Below are 21808 nucleotides of genomic sequence, written 5' to 3'. Positions count from 1 at the left end.
TCTAGGCCAGTGGTTAGTATAGATAGACTAGAGTCCAACACTGAGTCTCTAGGCCAGTGGTTAGTATAGATATACTAGAGTCCAACACTGAGTCTTTCTGGGCCAGTGGTTAGTATAGATAGACTAGAGTCCAACACTGAGTCTCTCTAGGCCAGTGGTTAGTATAGATAGACTAGAGTCCAACACTGAGTCTCTCTAGGTCAGTGGTTAGTATAGATAGACTAGTCCTACACTGAGTCTCTAGGCCAGTGGTTAGTATAGATAGACTAGAGTCCAACACTGAGTCTCTCTAGGCCAGTGGTTAGTATAGATAGACTAGAGTCCAACACTGAGTCTCTCTAGGCCAGTGGTTAGTATAGATAGACTAGAGTCCAACACTGAGTCTCTAGGCCAGTGGTTAGTATAGATATACTAGAGTCCAACACTGAGTCTTTCTGGGCCAGTGGTTAGTATAGATAGACTAGAGTCCAACACTGAGTCTCTCTAGGCCAGTGGTTAGTATAGATAGACTAGAGTCCAACACTGAGTCTCTCTAGGTCAGTGGTTAGTATAGATAGACTAGTCCTACACTGAGTCTCTAGGCCAGTGGTTAGTATAGATAGACTAGAGTCCAACACTGAGTCTCTAGGCCAGTGGTTAGTATAGATATACTAGAGTCCAACACTGAGTCTTTCTGGGTCAGTGGTTAGTATAGATAGACTAGAGTCCAACACTGAGTTTCTCTAGGTCAGTGGTTAGTATAGATAGACTAGTCATACACTGAGTCTCTAGGCCAGTGGTTAGTATAGATATACTAGAGTCCAACACTGAGTCTCTCTAGGCCAGTGGTTAGTATAGATAGACTAGTCCTACACTGAGTCTCTCAAGGCCAGTGGTTAGTATAGATAGACTAGTCCTACACTGAGTCTCTCTAGGTCAGTGGTTAGTATAGATAGACTAGTCCTACACTGAGTCTCTAGGCCAGTGGTTAGTATAGATAGACTAGTCCTACACTGAGTCTCTCTAGGTCAGTGGTTAGTATAGAGAGACTAGAATCATACACTGATACTGATAGACAGACAGTTGAGTGGCACGACCTGTTGAGTGGCACGACCTGTTGAGTGGCACGACCTGTTGAGTGCTGTAAGAAGATGTTAAATCCCCCTGTCTGTCTGTGTCTCAGGGAATAGATGGACAGAAGGGAGAGATGGGAGACTCCAGGCTGGAAGATAACCTGGTGAGAGAAACACACTGAAAGTCACTGTGCACAAGTTGGCCCACAGGGCATTGGTTTTAACACTGCTTCAGACAGACAGTGGGATGACATTGATATGATCATCTTGATTGTGTTCTGTTCAGGTTCAGATGATTTCTCAGCCGGGCCCCCCAGGACTCCCCGGCCCCCCAGGACTCCCCGGACCTCCAGGGTACATGGTGAGTGTTAGAATATAACAGCTTCACCCCTCTGTTCCCCAATATACATGATGTGGCTGAATCCCTTCAGATACATAGCACTGATATGATCTCTGTGTCTTCCAGGGTCACCATGGAATGTCTGGCCCTAAGGTAAGATAAGAGCTCCAGAGTACCAGTAATGTCTGTATTCTGAAGCTGCTCTGGAGTGTAGAGTGAGAATCACGTGTTCCCATGCAGGGAGAGCCTGGAGACAGAGCTAAGGGGGAAAAGGGAGACATTGGACCTGCTGGACTGAGGGTGAGTGATACTGTAGACCAGGGGTAGATTCAGCCACGGGCAGCTTTTATCGGAGCGGATGGTCGGGGGGCCGGAACATAATTATGATAACTTGGACACTGCAAATTGACCACAACTAGCCCAAAAAGAGGGGAGTTTTGAAAATAACTATCATTGCATATGTTGATTACATTGAGACACCATCAGTGATCTTTTTTTATTAGTGGGAATATTTGGAAACAGATAAACTAAAGTAAACTCATTTTCAGCTAAATTCCTGGTTATTTTAGTATTTTTAACAAAGAAATAATATCCCAAAAAATAAATAACAATAATAATAATAATTTACACTACATGACCAAAAGTATGTAGAAACCTGCTTGTCAAAAATCTCATTCCAAAGTCATGGGCATTACTATGGAGTTGGTCCCCCCCTTTGCTGCTATAACAGCCTCCACTCTTCTGGGAAGGCTTTCCACTTGATGTTGGAACATTGCTGCAGGGACTTGCTTCCATTCAGCCACAACAGCATTAGTGAGGTCGGGCACTGATTCTGGGCGATGCATTCGGAAAGGTAGCGTTCTCCTGGCACCCGCCAAACCCAGATTTGTCTTTCGGACTGCCGGTAAAGCGTGATTCATCACTCCAGGGAACGCGTTTCCACTGCTCCAGAGTCCAATGGTGGAGAGCTTTACACCACCCCAACCGATGCTTGGCAATGAGTATGGTGATCTTAGGCTTGTGAGCGGCTGCTCGGCCATGGAAACCCATTTAATGAAGCTCCCAACGAACAGTTATTGTGCTGACGTTGCTTCCAGAGGCAGTTTGGAACTCGGTAGTGAGTATTGCATCCGAGGACAGATGCTTTTTTACAAGCTACGCGCTTCAGCACTCGGCGGTCCCTGTTCTGTGAGCTTGTGTGGCTCCTAGACATTTCCATTTCACAATAACAGCACTTACAGTTGACCAGGGCAGCTCTAGCAGGGCAGAGATTTTACAAACTGACTTGTTGGAAAGGTGGCATCCTATGACAGTGCCACATTGAAAGTCACTGAGCTCTTAAGTAAGGCCATTCTACTGCCAATGTTTGTAGATTGCATGGCTGTGTGCTCGATTTTATACACCTGTCAGCCACGGGTGTGGCCACATACATTTGTGTGTGTGTATAAATATATATATCACAGGAGGTTGGTGGTACCTTAATTTGGGAAAACGGGCTCGTGGTAATGGAGTGGACTCAGTGAAATGGTATCAAATAAATGGTTTCCAGAAAAACCCTTGAATGAGTAGGTGTGTCTAAACTTTTGACTGGTTGAGTATCTGGAGCATCAGCATTTGGCCAGAAGCAAAGAACTTTCTTCTGAAACTCGTCAGTCTATTCTTATTCTGAGAAATGAAGGTTATTCCATGCGAGAAATTGTCATGAAACTGAAGATCACATACAACGCGGTGTAATATTGCCTTCACAGAACAGTGCAAACTGGCTCTAACCAGAATAGAAAGAGGAGTGGGAGGCCCTTACGCACAACTGAGCAAGAGGACAAGTACATTATAGTGTCTAGTTTGAGAAACAGACGCCTCACAAGTCCTCAACTGGCAGCTTCATTAAATAATAGCCGCAAAACACCAGTCTCAACATCAACAGTGAAGAGGTGACTCCGGGATGCTGGCCTTCTAGGCAGAGTTGCAAAGAAAAATACATATCTCAGACTGGCCAATAAAAAGAAAAGATTAAGATGGGCAAAAGAACACAGACACTGGACAGAGGAACTCTGCCTAGAAGGCCAGCATCCCGGAGTGGCCTCTTCACTGTTGACGTTGAGACTAGTGTTTTGCGGATCTTGGCAATTTCTCGCATGGAATAACCTTAATTTCTCAGAACAAGAATAGACTGATGAGTTTCAGAAGAAAGTTCTTTGTTTCTGGCCATTTTGAGCCTGTAATCGAACGCACAAATGCTGATGCTCCAGATACTCAACTAGTCTAAAGAAGGCCAGCTTTATTGCTTCTTTAATCAGAACAATAGTTTTCAGCTGTGCTAACATAATTGCAAAAGAGTTTTATAATAATCAATTAGCCTTTCTAAAATGATCAAATTTGATTCGCTAACACAACGTGGCATTGGAACACAGGAGTGATGGTTGCCAATAATGGGCCTCTGTACACCTATGTAGATATTCCATAAAAAATCAGCTGTTTCCAGCTACAATAGTCATTTACAACATTAACAATGTCTACACTGTATTTCTGATCAATTTGATGTTATTTTAATGGACAAAAAATGTGTTTTCTTTCAAAAACAAGGACATTTCTAAGTGAGCCCAAACTTTTGAACGGTAGTTTGTGTATGAGATTAGGAGGAAGAAGACCAGCAGTATGATGATGTCCAACATACAGTATGTCCCTCCTCTCCAGGGTATGGACGGTCCTCAGGGTCCCCCTGGTCCCACAGGATTGGTGGGTCTCCCAGGCACAAAAGGAGAGAAGGTGGGTGACGCCATTATCATCAGATAACCTCAGTATATCAGGCCTACAGTCATTGCATTTCATGGTCTTAGTCATGCTGGCACTGATTCATTCATGAATGTGTCTTAACAGGGCAAGTCCGGGGAGCCTGGAATGGATGTAAGGATGAAAGTGTTTTTGACCTTTGACCTGCCACTCTATGACACAGGGAACTCCCTGCAGCACACACTAACCTGTTCCTCTCTCTACAGGGTTTCCCAGGCCTGATTGGTGAGAAGGGATCCCGGGGAGACAGAGGAGACAAGGTTGGAGGAGCATTTTCTTCTCTGCTCTAGCCCAGAGTCCTGCTATGATTACACATACTAATCAATGTTGCTGTACCTGTATAGTCCTGCCATCATTGACTTAGGTCTTGCCAGTTTAAAGTTGATGGGTTAACCAATACGTGTTAGGTGGTGGGGTGTAAAGTACTTAAATAATTTAAAGTACTATGTAAGTAGTTTTTTGGAGGTATTTGTACTTTACTTTTATATTTATATTTTTGACTCCTTTTACTTCACTTCTAATGAAATAATGCACTTTTTACTCCAAACATTTTCCCTGACACCCAAAAGTACTCATTAGTCATTTTATATTAAGGTATCTTTACTTTCATTCAAGTATGACAATTGTGTACTTTTTCCATCACTGCATGTTAATACCATAAAACATTGGGTAAGGATCTGAGATTAATTAGTAATGGTTACTATGACCACACAAGGACCATAAGTACACTACTAGGGTGCTGTAGGGAACTGTAGTTGTTAATATACTAGGAAGTAAATATGGCCACCAAAATACACAGCATCCAATCCAATTGTATTTGTCACTTGCGCCAAATACAACAGGTATAGACTTTAACGTGACATACTTACGAGCTGTTTTCCAACAATGCAGAGTTAAAAGTAAGGCTTTTTTTATTAGCAAACAATAATAACAAAAACAATTCAAGCAAACGGTAACACAATAAAAAAAATAAAAGGCTATATACAAGGAGTACCAGTACTGAGTCAATGTGCAGGGGTACGAGGTAGTTGAGGTAATTGAGGTAGTACAGTATGTACATGTGGGTTGGGGTAAAAGTGACCAGGCAGTCAGGATATATAATAAACAGAGTAGCAGCAGCATATGTAAAGAGTGAAATTGTGTATATTTGAGGGTGTGTGTATGCGGAGTCAATATGCCTGTGTGTGTGTGTGTGTGTGTGTGTGTGTGTGTGTGTGTGTGTTGGAGTGTATTTTGTGTGTGTGTAGTGGGATCCAGTGAGTGTGTAAAAAAGGGGGTCAATGCAAATAGTCCGGACAGCCGTTTGATTAGCTATTGACTTGGGGGTAGAAGCTGTTTAGGAGCCTTTTGGTTCCAGACTGGGCGCACCGGGACCGCTTGCAGTGCGGTAGCAGAGAGAACAGTCTATGACTTCGGGGTAGAAGCTGTTTAGGAGCCTTTTGGTTCCAGACTGGACGCACCGGCACCGCTTGCAGTGCTGTAGCAGAGATAACAGTCTATGACTTGGGGGTAGAAGCTGTTTAGGAGCCTTTTGGTTCCAGACTGGGCGCACCGGGACCGCTTGCAGTGCGGTAGCAGAGAGAACAGTCTATGACTTGGGGGTAGAAGCTGTTTAGGAGCCTTGTGGTTCCAGACTGGGCGCACCGGGACCGCTTGCAGTGCGGTAGCAGAGAGAACAGTCTATGACTTGGGGGTAGAAGCTGTTTAGGAGCCTTTTGGTTCCAGACTGGGCGCACCGGGACCGCTTGCAGTGCGGTTGCAGAGAGAACAGTCTATGACTTGGGGATAGAAGCTGTCTAGGAGCCTTTTGGTTCCAGACTGGGCGCACTGGACTGCTTGCAGTGCGGTAGCAGAGAGAACAGACTATGACTTGGGTGGCTGGAGTCATTTTTAGGACTTTCCTCTGACACTGTCTGGTATAGAGGTCCTGGATCTGTACCGCCTTGCAGGTCAGATGCCAAGCAGTTTCCATACCAAGCGGTGATGCAGTCAATCAAGATGCTCTCAATAATGCAGATGTATAACTTTTTGAGGATCTGAGGGTCCATATCAAATCTTTTCAGCCTCCTGAGGGGGAAGAGGCATTGTCGTGCCCCCTTCACGACTGTGTCGATGTGTGTGGACCATGATAGGTCCTTAGTGATGTGGACACTAAGGAACTTGAAGCTCTCGACCTGCTCCACTTTGGCTCCATTGATGTGAATGGGGCCGTGTTCGGCCCTCCATTTCCTGTAGTCCATGATCAGCTCCTTTGTCTTGCTGACGTTGAGGGAGAGGTTGTTGTCCAAGAACCACTTGCCAGGTCTCTGACCTCCTTCCTGTAGGCTGTCTCATCGTCGTCATGATGCCTGCATGAGTGTTTCAAATCCCATTTTCCCTCACTAGTATTTTAAGTCTAGGGGTGTGGTATAGGGGTGTGATATAGGGGTCTGTTTTATAGGAGGGGTGTCGTGTCTTTGGCTATGCCGGATTAAGTGATATGACATGCTATTCTATAAAATAATTTCTCCGTAATGAATATTACCTGATTGAGCTAATCATGTAAATGTAATTAACTAGAGAGTCGGGCACCACAAAATAATATTTATAGAGCTGTTATCTTCCGAATAAACTTTTAAAGACCTAGTAATATTTTACATCAATAGCAGTCAATATTAATCGCCATCTTAATTCAGTCTCATCTGAAAGTTGTAAACTCTGCACAAACCCTGGCTAACAAGTTGAACCAGCAATACAAAATTGGGTTTAATCATTTATTTACTAAATACCTAACTAATCACACAGAATTTCACATACACATAATTAAATCATAACTTGATTACAAATTACGTCATAAAGGAAAACGTCCCTAGCGGGCGGAACATATATGACAGCTGGTTACACAAAAGAAAAGGGGCTGGGTTTGAGTGAAAGAGCGGGAAGACTGAGGAACAAAGGGAAGAAGCTGTGCTATCGTAAATACAGTATCTTATGCATTCTAAATTACCGCCCATTTGGAAAAGGAAAATGCAATAAATATTTACTCTGAGCTGTGCTTCGGTAGGATCGTGGTAGATGGAAGGCCGTGTTTCACAACCGAGTCCTTTGAAGAATGTCTGTTTGTCAATTGGATACGTTGTAGTAACGTCATTGGGTGATAGACGGGATACCTAACCCTCGTTTGCATCTGCTGTTGCTAACTCAACGGCTAGGAGGTATCATTTCTGTAGTGAATAAGAGTTCAAAGTTCATACCATTCGCAACCAAAGCTCACGCTGATGTTGGCTTCATTCGGTAGTTATTATCTGAACCATTCTGACATAGGACCGTCGTCCTCAAGTCCTCGGAACAGATTGTCGTCAACATCAAGGGCTTATATAGGAAGGGAGAGGAGGGCGTGTTTTATAGCCCATGTCCCTTCACAGGGGCGGGCCACTGATTGAGCAGAGCCCTGTCTTATGAAAACCCAAATCTCACATTTTAGAAGCTAAAATCACATTTCATCCCATCACGAATAATTTCATCTTCAAACATTTAAATTTAACAACAATTCCATGTGAATCCGATAACTCTGATGTGTAGACTTTCCACTGTAGAGTTTATGTCATCTTATCATTTGTAACGGCTTTCTTCCTGGGAAGGAGAGGCGGACCAAAACGTAGCGTGGTTATAGTTCATGGTTCTTTAATAAGAAAACTCAAACATGAACAAACTACAAAACAATAAACGTGAAAACCGTAACAGTCCTAACTGGTGCATAAAACACAAAGACAGGAAACAACCACCCACAAAACCCAACACAAAACAGGCTACCTAAATATGGTTCCCAATCAGAGACAAATGACTAACACCTGCCTCTGATTGAGAACCATATCAGGCCAAACATAGAAATAGACAAACCAGACACACAACATAGAATGCCCACCCAACTCACGTCCTGACCAACACTAAAACAAGGAAAACACAAAAGAACTATGGTCAGAACGTGACATCATTGATGACAATGTCTCAGATGACAACCGAACTGACATCATATTCATTAAGTACCACCGCATATGTTCAATTGGTCGGATTACCAGAATATAGTTCATTTCCCCCCACCTTCTGATGTTCCCAGAATCTCTATGTTAACCAAGGGTTTTGGAAATGTAACCTGAGTAGGGTAGAGAGAGGAAAAATGGGGTAAGAGGTATTTATGACTGTCATAAACCTACCCCACAGGCCAACGCCATGACAGGGTTGTATAGTATGGGGTATAGGGGTCTGTTTTTATAGGAGGTGTATAGTATGGGGTATAGGGGGCTGTTTATAGGAGGTGTATAGTATGGGGTATAGGGGGCTGGTTTTATAGGAGGGGTGTATAGTATGGGGTATAGGGGGCTGGTTTTATAGGACGGGTGTATAGTATGGGGTATAGGGGGCTGTTTATAGGATTTGTGTATAGTATGGGGTATAGGTGGCTGTTTTTATAGGAGGGGTGTATAGTCTGGGGTATAGGGGACTGTTTTTATAGGAAGGGTGTATAGTATGGGGTATAGGGGGCTGTTTATAGGAGGGTGTATAGTATGGGGTATAGGGGACTGTTTTTATAGGAGGGGTGTATAGTATGGGGTATAGGGGACTATTTTTATAGGAAGGGTGTATAGTATGGGGTATAGGGGGCTGTTTCCTCACTCAGACCGACTCATTTGTGGCATCTGGGAATCTGAAAGTGGAAGAAACAGTAGTTGTTTCTATAACAACATCACTGCTTTGAGGTGGCTTATGCATCCAAACAAGACCTGGGGTCCATTCAGAAGTCTCAATGCTAATGTTTTAGAATAGTGTCTGGCTATGCATTCAAGCTAATGCTAGTGAATACAGTGACTGTGGCCATAGAGTTAACTTTACTGCATATAGTAAGTAATATATTGCTATGCGTGGATCTCAGTCTCTCCTGGTCAACAGACTGCTTAAAGAACATTCTGAGTGTTGAGGTAATTTTAATATACTGTCTATGTGGAGTGTCTGTCTGTCTATGTGGAGTGTCTGTCTGTCTATGTGGAGTGTCTGTCTGTATGTCTATGTGGAGTGTATGTCTGTCTATGTGGAGTGTATGTCTGTCTATGTGGAGTGTCTGTCTGTCTATGTGGAGTGTCTGTCTGTCTGTCTGTCTGTCTATGCGGAGTGTCTGTCTGTCTGTCTATGTGGAGTGTCTGTCTGTCTATGTGGAGTGTCTGTCTGTCTATGTGGAGTATATGTCTGTCTATGTGGAGTGTCTGTCTGTCTATGTGGAGTGTCTGTCTGTCTATGTGGAGTGTCTGTCTGTCTATGTGGAGTATATGTCTGTCTATGTGGAGTGTCTGTCTGTCTATGTGGAGTGTCTGTCTGTCTATGTGGAGTGTCTGTCTATGTGGAGTGTCTGTCTGTCTATGTGGAGTGTATGTCTGTCTATGTGGAGTGTCTGTCTGTCTATGTGGAGTGTCTGTCTGTCTATGTGGAGTATATGTCTGTCTATGTGGAGTGTCTGTCTGTCTATGTGGAGTGTCTGTCTGTCTATGTGTAGTGTCAGTCTGTCTATGTGAAGTGTCTGTCTGTCTATGTGGAGTGTCTACTCCTTTCTGCAACTTTCTCTCCTTTACTGTATCTCCACCTTCTCATTTTGTATGTTGTCAATGAGAAACGGAATTCATTCCTGCAACATCTGGATTGTTAGCTATGTTGTCATGGCAATGGCATTACGATGCTGCATTATGCATAGTCCAGAGTTCTCAACCTCAAAATCCCAGTAAGTCCTGACAAAAATGGTGGCCTACTTTTTGTCCACAATGACATTGATGGAGATACTAAAGCATGAACAACTGTTGGCTTACTAAATGTTCCATCAATATGTGTTACATGTAGTAAATACTTAATCAACACAACTGGTCTACAATACACTGAGTGTACAAAACATTAAGAACACCTTCCTAATATTGAGTTGCAACCCCCTTTTGCCCTCAGAACAGCCTCAATTCGTCGGAGCATGGACTCTACCAGGTGTTGAAAGTGTTCCACAGGGATGCTGGCCCATGTTGACTCCAATGCTTCCCACAGTTGTATCAAGTTGACTGGATGTCTTTGGGTGGTGGACCATTCTTGATACACACAGATCAAATCAAATCAAATGTATTTATATAGCCCTTCGTACATCAACTGATATCTCAAAGTGCTGTACAGAAACCCAGCCTAAAACCCCAAACAGCAAGCAATGCAGGTGTAGAAGCACGGTGGCTAGGAAAAACTCCCTAGAAAGGCCAAAACCTAGGAAGAAACCTAGAGAGGAACCAGGCTATGTGGGGTGGCCAGTCCTCTTCTGGCTGTGCCGGGTGGAGATTATAACAGAACATGGCCAAGATGTTCAAATGTTCATAAATGACCAGCATGGTCCAATAATAATAAGGCAGAACAGTTGAAACTGGAGCAGCAGCACGGCCAAGTGGACTGGGGACAGCAAGGAGTCATCATGTCAGGTAGTCCTGAGGCATGGTCCTAGGGCTCAGGTCCTCCGAGAGAGAGAAAGAAAGAGAGAAAGAGAGAATTAGAGAGAGCACACTTAAATTCACACAGGACACCGAATAGGACAGGAGAAGTACTCCAGATATAACAAACTGACCCTAGCCCCCCGACACATAAACTACTGCAGCATAGATACTGGAGGCTGAGACAGGAGGGGTCAGGAAACCTTTGAGTTTAAAAAACCCAGAAGTGTTGCAGTTCTTAACCCAAACTGGTGCAACTGGCATCTACTACCATACCCCGATCAAAGGCAATTCAATATTGTCCTGCCCATTCACCCTCTGAATGGCACACATGCATAATCAATATCTCAACAGTCTCAAGGCTTATAAATCTTTAACCTGTCTACTCCTCTTCATCTACACTGATTTAAAGTGGATTTAACAGGTGAAATCAATAAGGGATCAAAGGTTTCACCTGGATTCACCTGGTCAGTCTATGTCATGGAAAGAGCAGGTGTTCTTGAAATGTTTTGTACACTCAGTGTATATCGTCATTGAACCTACACTATACCAGCTTGGCCCAGGATTTGAACCTGATTCATCTAATCTTCTTGTTTGATGATTGTGATCAGTTATATTGGGTGTTTTAGGCCTACGGGGAATACTCTGTGTTGGGGAATCTACTCTGAAAATATAGTTTACCAAATTACCAATTACTTCGGCAGTGTGCACATAGCCCATCTTCTCTTAAGAGCCAGGTCTGCCTACGGCGGCATCTCTCAATAGCAAGGCTATGCTCACTGAGTCTATCTCTCTCGCTCTTTCTCTCTCTCTGCAGGGTGACCGGGGGACGATGGGGAAGAGAGGTCTGAAGGGCGGGAAGGGGGAGCAGGGTCCTCCTGGACTGGACCAGCCCTGTCCTGTGGTATGTCAACCTTCACCTTTCATCCATGACCGTATGGACATTTGAGCCAGACTGGATAAACTATGTAACCACTTTGTGTTTTTTTCATCTCTATTTCTATGATTTCCAATGGATGTTTTTGTCTGTCTCTGGGAGGGATGTATGTTCAGAGTATGTGTAACAGTGGGTTGGCTCTTGCTGACAGGGTTCTAATGGGACTAAAGGACTTTCTGATGAAGGGGTACAGTCCACCCCTCCTCCTCTTCCTCCTTCTGGCCCTGAGCCCCCCTGTCCTTTGGTAGAGTATCTTTCCCTGTTCCCACCTTTCTACCTCCTTTCACCTTTTTGTGTCTGCTTGTTCCGTCACTCTATCCCATGCACTGGTTCCCTTAGCCTGTTGTTCCATGTGTGTTTTCTCTCTGAAATCTGTCATCTCCTAACATCAGCAGGCTGGATTGTCACAGGAATCTTAAAATCAGCATGTTTTATTATGAAAATTATGCAGAGTTGTGTTGTGGTCTGGATGTGGTTGTCAGTGTGCTGACTGCATGTGGTATGGTAAAGTTCTTTGGTGTTTTCACCCCACATGACATGAAACTGCACCACTAACCACCCCTCCCTTGTTCTGTTACCACTAGGGGCAAGATGGACTGCCCATACCAGGATGTTGGCACAAGGTGAGTGGGGATTTGAATGTCCAGTGTGGCTTAATACCTGCCTGAGTAATATGCAGTACATTCATTAATACCTGCCTGAGTAGTATGTAGTACATTCATTAATACCTGCCTGAGTAGTATGCAGTACATTCATTAATACATGCCTGAGTAGTATGTAGTACATTCATTAATACCTGCCTGACTAGTATGTAGTATATTCATGAATACATGCCTGAGTAATATGTAGTATATGCATTAATACCTGCCTGAGTAGTATGTAGTACATTCATTAATACCTGCCTGAGTAATATGTAGTATATTCATTAATACCTGCCTGAGTAATATGTAGTATATTCATTAATACCTGCCTGAGTAGTATGTAGCACTTTCATTAATACATGCCTGAGTAGTATGTAGTACATTCATTAATACCTGCCTGAGTAGTATGCAGTACATTCATGAATACCTGCCTGAGTAGTATGCAGTACATTCATTAATACCTGCCTGAGTAGTATGCAGTACATTCATTAATACCTGCCTGAGTAGTATGCAGTACATTCATTAATACCTGCCTGAGTAATATGTAGTACATTCATTTGCAACCACATGCAATATGATGAGAGAACATTGTAAATCAAACCAGAATTTCAAGATAAACAGTGAACAATGCAATGATCATCCCCCAATTCAGATTATTTTACTGTACCAATTAGCATGTATTAAACCCAATAAATAAATATGATTGGGGTATGATTATAACACGTATGTTACATAATAATCCTCTTATGAGTATGATTAGGAGTAAGTACAAAGCATGTATTATAGAGCCCTAGTGACTTTGCTAACGTTAGTAACCTTTGTGTTGTTTTTGATCTGTGACCTCTTGACCTTGACCCCCACTATAATCCCTGCTTTCCTTCTCTTGCAGTGATGACTAACATCAAGCGTGGCCACTGTACATATTGATATGGTATATATTGCAACTGAATAGTACATTGCTTTTTTGTTATTTTTTGCCTTTTTATGGAAACGTTTTATATAATATATTGAGCTTTTTTTTTATCATGGACGTTATTTTGAGTCAACAATATTAACCAGACTGGATATATCTATCGATACAGATATTTTTTGTACACCTAGACTTTAGATGTGAAGTAAAATGTAGTAAATGGAACACAGCCATCTTGGAGCAACATCGGGTTCGAGAAATATAGGAGCAAACAGACTCCTAACCTAACAGACAGACAGACTGATGGGCGGATGGACGGACAGACACACGTGTTGCTGGAGGGTTGATGAATAGGGAGAGTGGGTAATGACTGCCTTACTAATGGAGTATCGTCTGCCCTGTTGCTGCCTGGCCCTGTTGCTGCCTGGCCCTGTTGCTGCCTGGGGGTGTGTGCTTGCTCCACCCTGCTCGATCCCATGGATGGACAGGCCTCCTGGTGTGATAGACAGAGGAGTGTAGTCAGTGCTCTCTTCTCCTCTCTCTGTTTTTGAAAGGAGGAGACAGAAGCTCAAACGCAAATGTCTCACTCTCTCTCAGCCCTGAGGGGAGAGCAGGTCTGGAGGACAGAGGGAAGACGCGGGAGAGACAGACAGACATGAGGGCACAAAGGACAGACAACCTCTAGAGAGTGACGGAACGGTTCTGTGCCATTCAGTTCCATTCGGAATACTGAGATCCTGTGTAATGGAAACACACCAGGAGAGGGCGACACAGAACACTGCATTACCACTTTCACTTGAAGTGATCTCACCCATAAATTGTAGTTGTGGTTTTCATCACACTCACTGTTGATTCTGGGCTAAAGAGGCAAGGATTTACCATATGATGTCACATAATAATAATAATAATAATAATAATAGTAGTGGTAGTAGTAATACAATTATGTGGATATGATGAAAGTGTATTTATGACATCTTTTATTTTGTGTTGACATTTAATAAAATGCATGATCAACACAAGTCACAGCAATATACAGCATCATGAAAACCTCTCCCATACCAGCACACTAAGGCAATAAGTTACTGAGGTATGTCGTTTGCGAAGAAAAATCTTTAAGTCTCTAACAGTCTTTCCATTTACGTGTGGCTTACTGGCAGTGATAACAAGTGTGATGTTTTCTTTTATTCTAGTTGAGTTACATTTGCATTCCTGTGCATGGACGTGTTTGTATAATATACTGAGTTCATTGTGTTAAATTCAAATTCAGAACTGGAGCAATTTGCAGTATTCCCAAATATGCAGTATTCCATCAATGAAGTTGAACAAACGGTTTGAATATGAAGTCATTTTGTGATTAATTTGGCTTTTATCAGACATAAGTCAATTAGAAATATCACTTCAGTATTTTCTGACAGTGTTGACAGTACAGTTTTGAAGTATATTGAAGGATTATCACTTAACCTTAGATGAAATACTGTTTTCTGAACAACAGTATGGATTCTTGCTGCTGACATAAAATGTTATTGTTTGTTTGTTTGTTTTTCTTAGCCAATGAGTTTAGTACATTCGGACTGAAGTACAATAATGTACCCAAAGTCATTGATTTAACAATAGTTGTATTAATTGGTACACATTGGCACACCTTGACAAAAATGTAGTCATTGTTGGTTGGTTTAACTATACCTACTTGTTTTTTTTATACATTATCACATCATGAAAGACAGATATTGATCTCTTTTCATTTGACAGTTTTATTCTGATTTACATTTTTCTTTCTAACTTTATGGGATGTCTTTTGGAGATCTATCTTCTTGGTGCTCGATCACTCTGTGTTTAGTCTTCTTGTATGGTTCTTTATCAACCCTACACACACACACACACACACACACACACGCACACACACACGCACACACACACACACACACACACACACACACACACACCATTTCAATGTCAACAGCACATGACTGATATAAGGAGCTTATAACTTGTGAGTTTCATTATACTACATTTATGCTATGAAATGTATGACTATGGAAGTTAATAAGCAATTATTTCATTATATTGTACTTTACTAATGCACAAGTTTCAGAATTTTCATTCACAATGTGTTATTTCCAACTGGGATGTGGTGATCAATCATATTTGTTTCCTTTTTCATTCTCATTTAGTATTGGACATAATGTATGCAGCAATGTGCCTACTTTAAAGGTAATTTAGTATTGGACATACTGTATGCAGCAATGTGCCTACATTAAAGGTAATTTAGTATTGGACCTACTGTATGCAGCAATATGCCTACCTTAAAGGTAATTTAGTATTGGACATACTGTATGCAGCAACGTGCCTACCTTAAAGGTAATTTAGTATTGGACATACTGTATGCAGCAATGTGCCTACCTTAAAGGTAATTTAATATTGGACATACTGTATGCAGCAACGTGCCTACCATAAAGGTAATTTAGTATTGGACATACTGTATGCAGCAACGTGCCTACCATAAAGGTAATTTAGTATTGGACATACTGTATGCAGCAACGTGCCTTCCATAAAGGTAATTTAGTATTGGACATAATGTATGCAGCAATGTGCCTTCCATAAAGATAATTTAGTATTGGACATACTGTATGCAGCAATGTGCCTACCATAAAGGTAATTTAGTATTGGACATACTGTATGCAGCAACGTGCCTACCATAAAGGTAATTTAGTATTGGACCTACTGTATGCAGCAACGTGCCTTCCATAAAGGTAATTTAGTATTGGACATAATGTATGCAGCAATGTGCCTTCCTTAAAGTGCAATTCCAGCGCTTTTCAAACTAATGTTCATTATCTCCAGCACAATGCCAGTGTCTACATATGTGAAAACAGCGCATTTCTACGTTTTGTAGAAAAAAATATAAAGCAAAAACTTTCTACCCGATGACACATTTTAAAAACAATGATATTCAAACACTATGAGATTCGCTGCGGTGTAGGGAGCAAGAAAATACCCTCTCGGGCTACGAATTCATTGCAGGTTTTGAAAATCACATATTTTTTTAACTTTTAATCCTACCCCGGGATATCACAGAGCACCTTTCTTCTCATCTTTCTTCTTTCACCTTTCTTCTTTTAAGCACCTTTCTTCTCACCTTTCTTCTTTCACCTTTCTTCTTTAAAGCACCTTTCTTCTCATCTTTTTAATCCTTAAGAGTAAAAAAAAAAGATATATCTAGCTTAAACAGATGGATTTTGACTCCAGGGAGTCTTTGTAACCACATATCATAGAAACACACTGTTTTCACATATGTAGACACTGATATGGTACTGGAGATAATGAATAAGGTTGAAATGTGGTGGAATTGCCCTTTAACAAACTGATGTTTCTCTGCAATATTACATGTGTTTATTTCTTTGGCAGATATCATCAGTTTTTATTTTTTTAAGGAATATTTGCCATCCATTATTGACACAATGTCTGAGGACAGTTTGGCGTGTTTCATAAAAATAATTAGATGAATTAGAGTTTCTTAATTTGGTTGTGTATTTGGTCGTAAAATAATTAAGCTATTTTTGTCACCGCTATCGTTGTCTCTTTATTATTCCAAATCTGGTCAACTCAACATGTAGACTGAAATAAACTGTAAAATATACTGTTACCTTCTTGAACATCTTCTGGTCATTTGTTCTAAACCATTTTCTGCAATTATATTCCAATGAAATCTCAGAACTAAAAGTTATTTTATAATCTCACAAAGGCTGACTGTCTCCACATTGATCAGTTCAGTTACTCTCCTTTTGCTATAAAAGTAGGCTATATATGTTTATAATTAGGAGGAATATATATTTTGCATTAGGAAATTATAGGACTACTACATTATTTAGAGCAGAGGACCATAACACATTCTAACTGCAATCATTAGGCCTACTAATAACCATGACTCTAACATGACCTTTTTTAAAAGGAGGAGTATGTCCGCCTAAATTGAAAAATGTAGGCACACACAAGGAAATTTAGGAGCACATTGACAACTATTTGAGGTATTAAATAATCTTTTAAGTTTCTAGGCACACTGGTGCTCCTAAATTAAAATACCAGGTCGCTTAGCAAAATATTTTTGGCATACACAAGTAAAATTGTCTCACTGTTGAGCCCTGATAGTTGCTAATTGCCTATTTCATGTCACACCTTTACAGCCTTTACATTTATGTAACTGTAATACATTTTTGGGATCACTTTTTGGGATTATCACCATCCATATCAAGATTGCTACTTTCAATGATTTCTACCTATTCAAATTATGTGTTATAAAAAAAAGGATAAATGCATACATTTCATGTGATTTGATATGTAAAAACATTGACTATATGCTTTAAATTATAGCTTTGTAATGGTCTCTTCAACCTTGCAAATAATATTATTATACTACTGTTTCACATGAACAGTACAATCCAGGTAAAAACTCAAATCAGCACACGGGCAGGAAGGGGTTGGAACTGTTCTCCCAGTGTACTCTGCGCGCGATCGACCCCTCAAATGTTCTGCATCCGGGTCAGAACTTCCTCTTTCTCTGTGCCTAAATGTGAGAGGATCTAGGGAAACCTAGCCCTCAAACTAATCTAAATCCATCCTTAAAAAAGGCACACTAAAACGTCGCCAAAATGACCGAGCAGATGACAGTAAGGGGGACCCTAAAGGGGCATAATGGTTGGGTCACCCAGATCGCCACTACCCCTCAGTTTCCTGATATGATTCTGTCTGCATCCCGAGGTAAGCGCTTCTCCGCCCGCTACGATTGACGACAATATGGCTAACACCTAGCATGTTAGCCTTGGGTTGTTTAAATTGATGTGTAGTCGCGACTGCTTGAACAGTCTGAGTCATATAAAGTGAGATCAATCTAGGCGGCACCTTGTACTAAGCAAGTTGTGCTTCAAAAACATGATGGCTTGTGGAAAAACTGCTCTCCAACTAAGTTTTCCGTCCGACTACTAGCTAGCTAGCCCTTGGCAGCAAACGTCAACTTTGCTGACATCCACGTGCACCGCCAAGTGGCAAAAATGTTCAGGAGACCATTTTATGAAACCTGCGTTTCTAGACCTGCTAATCTAATTGTAACTAACATAGAAACCGACGACATGTTCCTGATTGAAACTTGTATGAATTTACGTGGCTGTCAGTGAAGGCAACATACCGGTAGTCGGCTGGCTAGGTATCTACTTAGCTAGCTTTTCATACATGGCTAACGTTACCTAGTAGTACAATTTAAATGGTTATGCGCTTGCTGCTTCTGTCAACATCCTGTTACGTTAGCCAACTAGTTAGGCCTACCTATAGTTTTGAAAATAACAACACTACCTCTAAAGACACTAACCCCTGTTCAACTGTATTCGCTCCCGTTTAACGAATTTAAATATTTAATCAGCATTATTTATTTTTTCCAGACAAGTCTATCATCATGTGGAAGTTGACCCGTGATGAGACCAACTATGGCATCCCCCAACGCGCCCTAAAGGGACACTCTCACTTTGTGAGTGACGTTGTCATCTCCTCGGACGGACAGTTCGCTCTGTCTGGGTCCTGGGATGGAACCCTCCGTCTGTGGGACCTCACCACGTAAGTCTAGAGACGGGTGGGGTGATGGTTCAACTTCATTTAGGGTTTTCCCTGAACTACACATGGGTCATTCATGTCCCTGAGGGCTACATTGTGTGCAGGCAGAAGTTCTAGTTGCTGTTTAACCGCTGATTCAAATGATTTTGGTCTAAACTATAGACCAGGATTAGTTTATAATTTGTCACTGCGGAGTTGGAACAAAACCCTCTGTAGGTAGACGGAGAGTCAAAATGCTGGTTCCAACGTGGTGATGAAACTTCCAATGCCAACTGTATCTCTGTGATGATAAAGAGGCTGTTTCTGAACGCAACCTGCTCTTACCTGTGAAAGATTAGACATGGCTATATATGTATGTATGTATGTAATGTGCTGCCTAGGTTTCTCTAGTGTTGACCTGAACAACACCATTAGTTATTAGTCATCTGTAGCATGGGCCTTTACACAACTGTCCTCTACCTTCCAGTGGTACCACCACCCGCCGCTTTGTGGGTCACACCAAGGACGTCCTGAGTGTGGCTTTCTCTGCTGACAACCGCCAGATCGTGTCTGGTTCCCGGGACAAGACCATCAAGCTGTGGAACACCCTTGGAGTCTGCAAGTACACCATCCAGGATGAGAGTCACTCTGAGTGGGTGTCCTGTGTGCGCTTCTCTCCCAACAGCAGCAACCCCATCATTGTATCCTGTGGTTGGGACAAGATGGTCAAGGTACAGACGACCGTGTACATCACTTGTGACACACTAGGATAGTGGGATGCGTTCCTTATTGAACTAAGCTGAGATTTTTAGGTACTTAAGGAGGGGTTTGGTTGCTGTAGATGTAGTAAAATCAAGCTTTAAGGATAAATAGTGCTTTCTTGCCCTATGACTACAATGTTAAGTTTTATCACCTGAGCCTCGGATCTGACAAGTCCTGCAATGATGATGGGTACTGGACCTAGACTGCACATTCATCCAATGTTTGTAACACTTAATGGTTGAAACACCTAGACTACATTTCCCTTAATGTACCCTGACACGTGGTCTCCCACACCCCTTTCTGTTTCTAGGTGTGGAACCTGGCCAACTGCAAGCTGAAGACTAACCACATTGGCCACACTGGCTACCTGAACACAGTGACTGTCTCTCCCGATGGCTCCCTCTGCGCTTCTGGTGGAAAGGTATGATGAAAGCATTTTACCAATATTTACTATTACAATATAGATTTAAACAGTTCTACCCTTGCTTGGTCAATGTGACCAGGTTAAATTGATGCACCGTTCAGTGGTATGAATTGGAGTAATTGAGAAGTAGCAGGGAGAAATGTGCTGGGTTCAAAGTAATGATGGATTCTCATTCTCTGTTTCACTATGATGATAAAGAGGCTGTTTCTGAACACAACCAGCACTTTCGAGAGTTCATTCACACCTGTCCACTGAGATTTGTCATTTAGGGCTCTTGTTGATGGTGTGTCTCCCCAATGAATGACCATGGACTCAATACTTGATTGCATGTCAGTTACCATTTAAAGCTAGCATGCATGTTTAATTTGCACCTTCCATTTGGCAGACCTTTGACCCTGAGCCCCATTCTCTCCTCCTATAGGATGGTCAGGCCATGCTGTGGGACCTCAATGAGGGCAAGCACCTGTACACCCTAGATAGTGGTGACAACATCAACGCCCTCTGCTTCAGCCCCAACCGATACTGGCTCTGCGCCGCCACAGGCCCAAGCATCAAGATCTGGGTAAGACTCCAACTCCCAGAACACATCAGCACTGATGGTGCTGTTCAAATCTAATTGTATTTGTCACGTGTGCCGAATACAACAGGTATAGATAGACCTTAGCATGAAATGCTTATTTACAAGCCCATAACTCTATATTCTTAACTGCATTATTGGTTAAGAAAATGTTTACTAAATAAACTAACACTAATGAGGCTATGTACAGGGGTACTGTGTCAATGTGTGGGAGTACAGGTTAGTCAAGGTAATTTGTACGTGTAGGTAGGGGTAAAGTGATTATTCATAGATAAACAGTGTTGGTTGAAAGAGTTTGGTGTTGTCTATTCATACTTTGTCAAGGAGCGATGATGGAAATTCCAATGCCATCTTATGTCTATGATGATAAAGAGGCTGTTTCTGAGCTCTGCTAACTGTCATTTGTGTAACATCTGGATTTTCGGATCTGAAAATGTGATTACCATGTTCACGTCGTTTAAATAGGAGTTGGTCCAAACCCATGCCTCCATCAATCCTGTTGTCATGTAAATCTCCCCTCCCTTCAGGATCTGGAGGGTAAGATCATTGTGGATGAGCTAAGACAGGAGGTGATCAGCACCAACAGCAAGGCCGAGCCCCCACAGTGCACCTCTCTGGCCTGGTCTGCTGACGGACAGGTATAATATGTCCATTTGCATCACGTCCCACAGAACAGGGCCATGTTACTTCAGTCTGTTCTTAGAAAGCTGTGTCAGTTGGATTTCTTTTTAGCCTTGCCCTGTGATTATAAAGTGACATTTCTTGCCTGAGCTTAGGCTCTGACGACAAGTCCTGCAATAATGATGGGTACAGGAACGACTACATATTCATGCCCCTTAACACTTGGAATGGTTAAAAACACACACAGATTAATTTTCATATTTTTAGTTTTGCATTTTAATAGTTTCTTGTCTCTCAACAGACCCTGTTTGCTGGCTACACCGATAACCTGATCCGAGTGTGGCAGGTTACCATCGGAACCCGATAAGGACCTTTTCACAGATTCAGTGATGAATAAAATACAGTTTTAAATTAACTTTGTTGAAATCGTTTGTACAATTTGATGCAGGCATGTTTATATTTTGTAATAACTGGGTTTTGGTTCTGTATTGGCTGCAACAAATTTGGACAACCTGGGATATAGTTCATAAGATTGGTAACTTCATCTGGCTCATTGTGTCAAACTTCTTACTGTAAATGCTGTATAAATCATTGGTCACTATCCACACATTCATGGTAGTTATGCTGAGCCTTTGGTCATGTCTATGCTTTACACTTACATGTGACTTAGGCTATCAGAATTCTAGGATCGCATTGAA

At 41.9% G+C, this 21808-nt stretch overlaps 2 protein-coding genes across 7 annotated transcripts in view; both read left to right on the top strand.

Moving 5' to 3' along the window:
• Window positions 1-16786, top strand: part of LOC110504808 (collagen alpha-1(XXIII) chain) — a 237417-nt gene extending 220631 nt beyond the window's left edge. For 5 of the 6 annotated variants that reach the window (XM_036969977.1, XM_036969975.1, XM_036969976.1 and 2 more), the window contains 11 exons: window positions 1163-1216; window positions 1339-1413; window positions 1519-1545; window positions 1633-1692; window positions 4087-4158; window positions 4270-4296; window positions 4389-4442; window positions 11479-11565; window positions 11750-11842; window positions 12183-12221; window positions 13129-16786. In XM_036969977.1, the coding sequence (XP_036825872.1) occupies window positions 1163-1216; window positions 1339-1413; window positions 1519-1545; window positions 1633-1692; window positions 4087-4158; window positions 4270-4296; window positions 4389-4442; window positions 11479-11565; window positions 11750-11842; window positions 12183-12221; window positions 13129-13131 (591 nt within the window). In that variant the 3' untranslated portion in view covers window positions 13132-16786. The remainder of the gene's footprint in view (window positions 1-1162; window positions 1217-1338; window positions 1414-1518; window positions 1546-1632; window positions 1693-4086; window positions 4159-4269; window positions 4297-4388; window positions 4443-11478; window positions 11566-11749; window positions 11843-12182; window positions 12222-13128) is intronic. The other variant, XM_036969978.1, reaches the window with a different exon arrangement.
• Window positions 16787-17623: 837 nt separating this feature from the next.
• Window positions 17624-21525, top strand: rack1 (receptor for activated C kinase 1). Its single transcript, XM_021583623.2, has 7 exons — window positions 17624-17904; window positions 18579-18750; window positions 19214-19457; window positions 19799-19909; window positions 20334-20474; window positions 21017-21127; window positions 21412-21525. Exons 1-7 carry the CDS (start codon window positions 17796-17798, stop codon window positions 21475-21477), a joined length of 954 nt encoding a protein of 317 aa, XP_021439298.1. The 5' UTR covers window positions 17624-17795; the 3' UTR covers window positions 21478-21525.
• The last annotated feature ends 283 nt before the right edge of the window (window positions 21526-21808 follow it).

This window comes from Oncorhynchus mykiss, chromosome 31 (assembly GCF_013265735.2).
Source record: "Oncorhynchus mykiss isolate Arlee chromosome 31, USDA_OmykA_1.1, whole genome shotgun sequence".
Lineage (NCBI taxonomy): Eukaryota > Metazoa > Chordata > Actinopteri > Salmoniformes > Salmonidae > Oncorhynchus > Oncorhynchus mykiss.
This window is presented reverse-complemented; position numbering and strand designations above follow the sequence as displayed.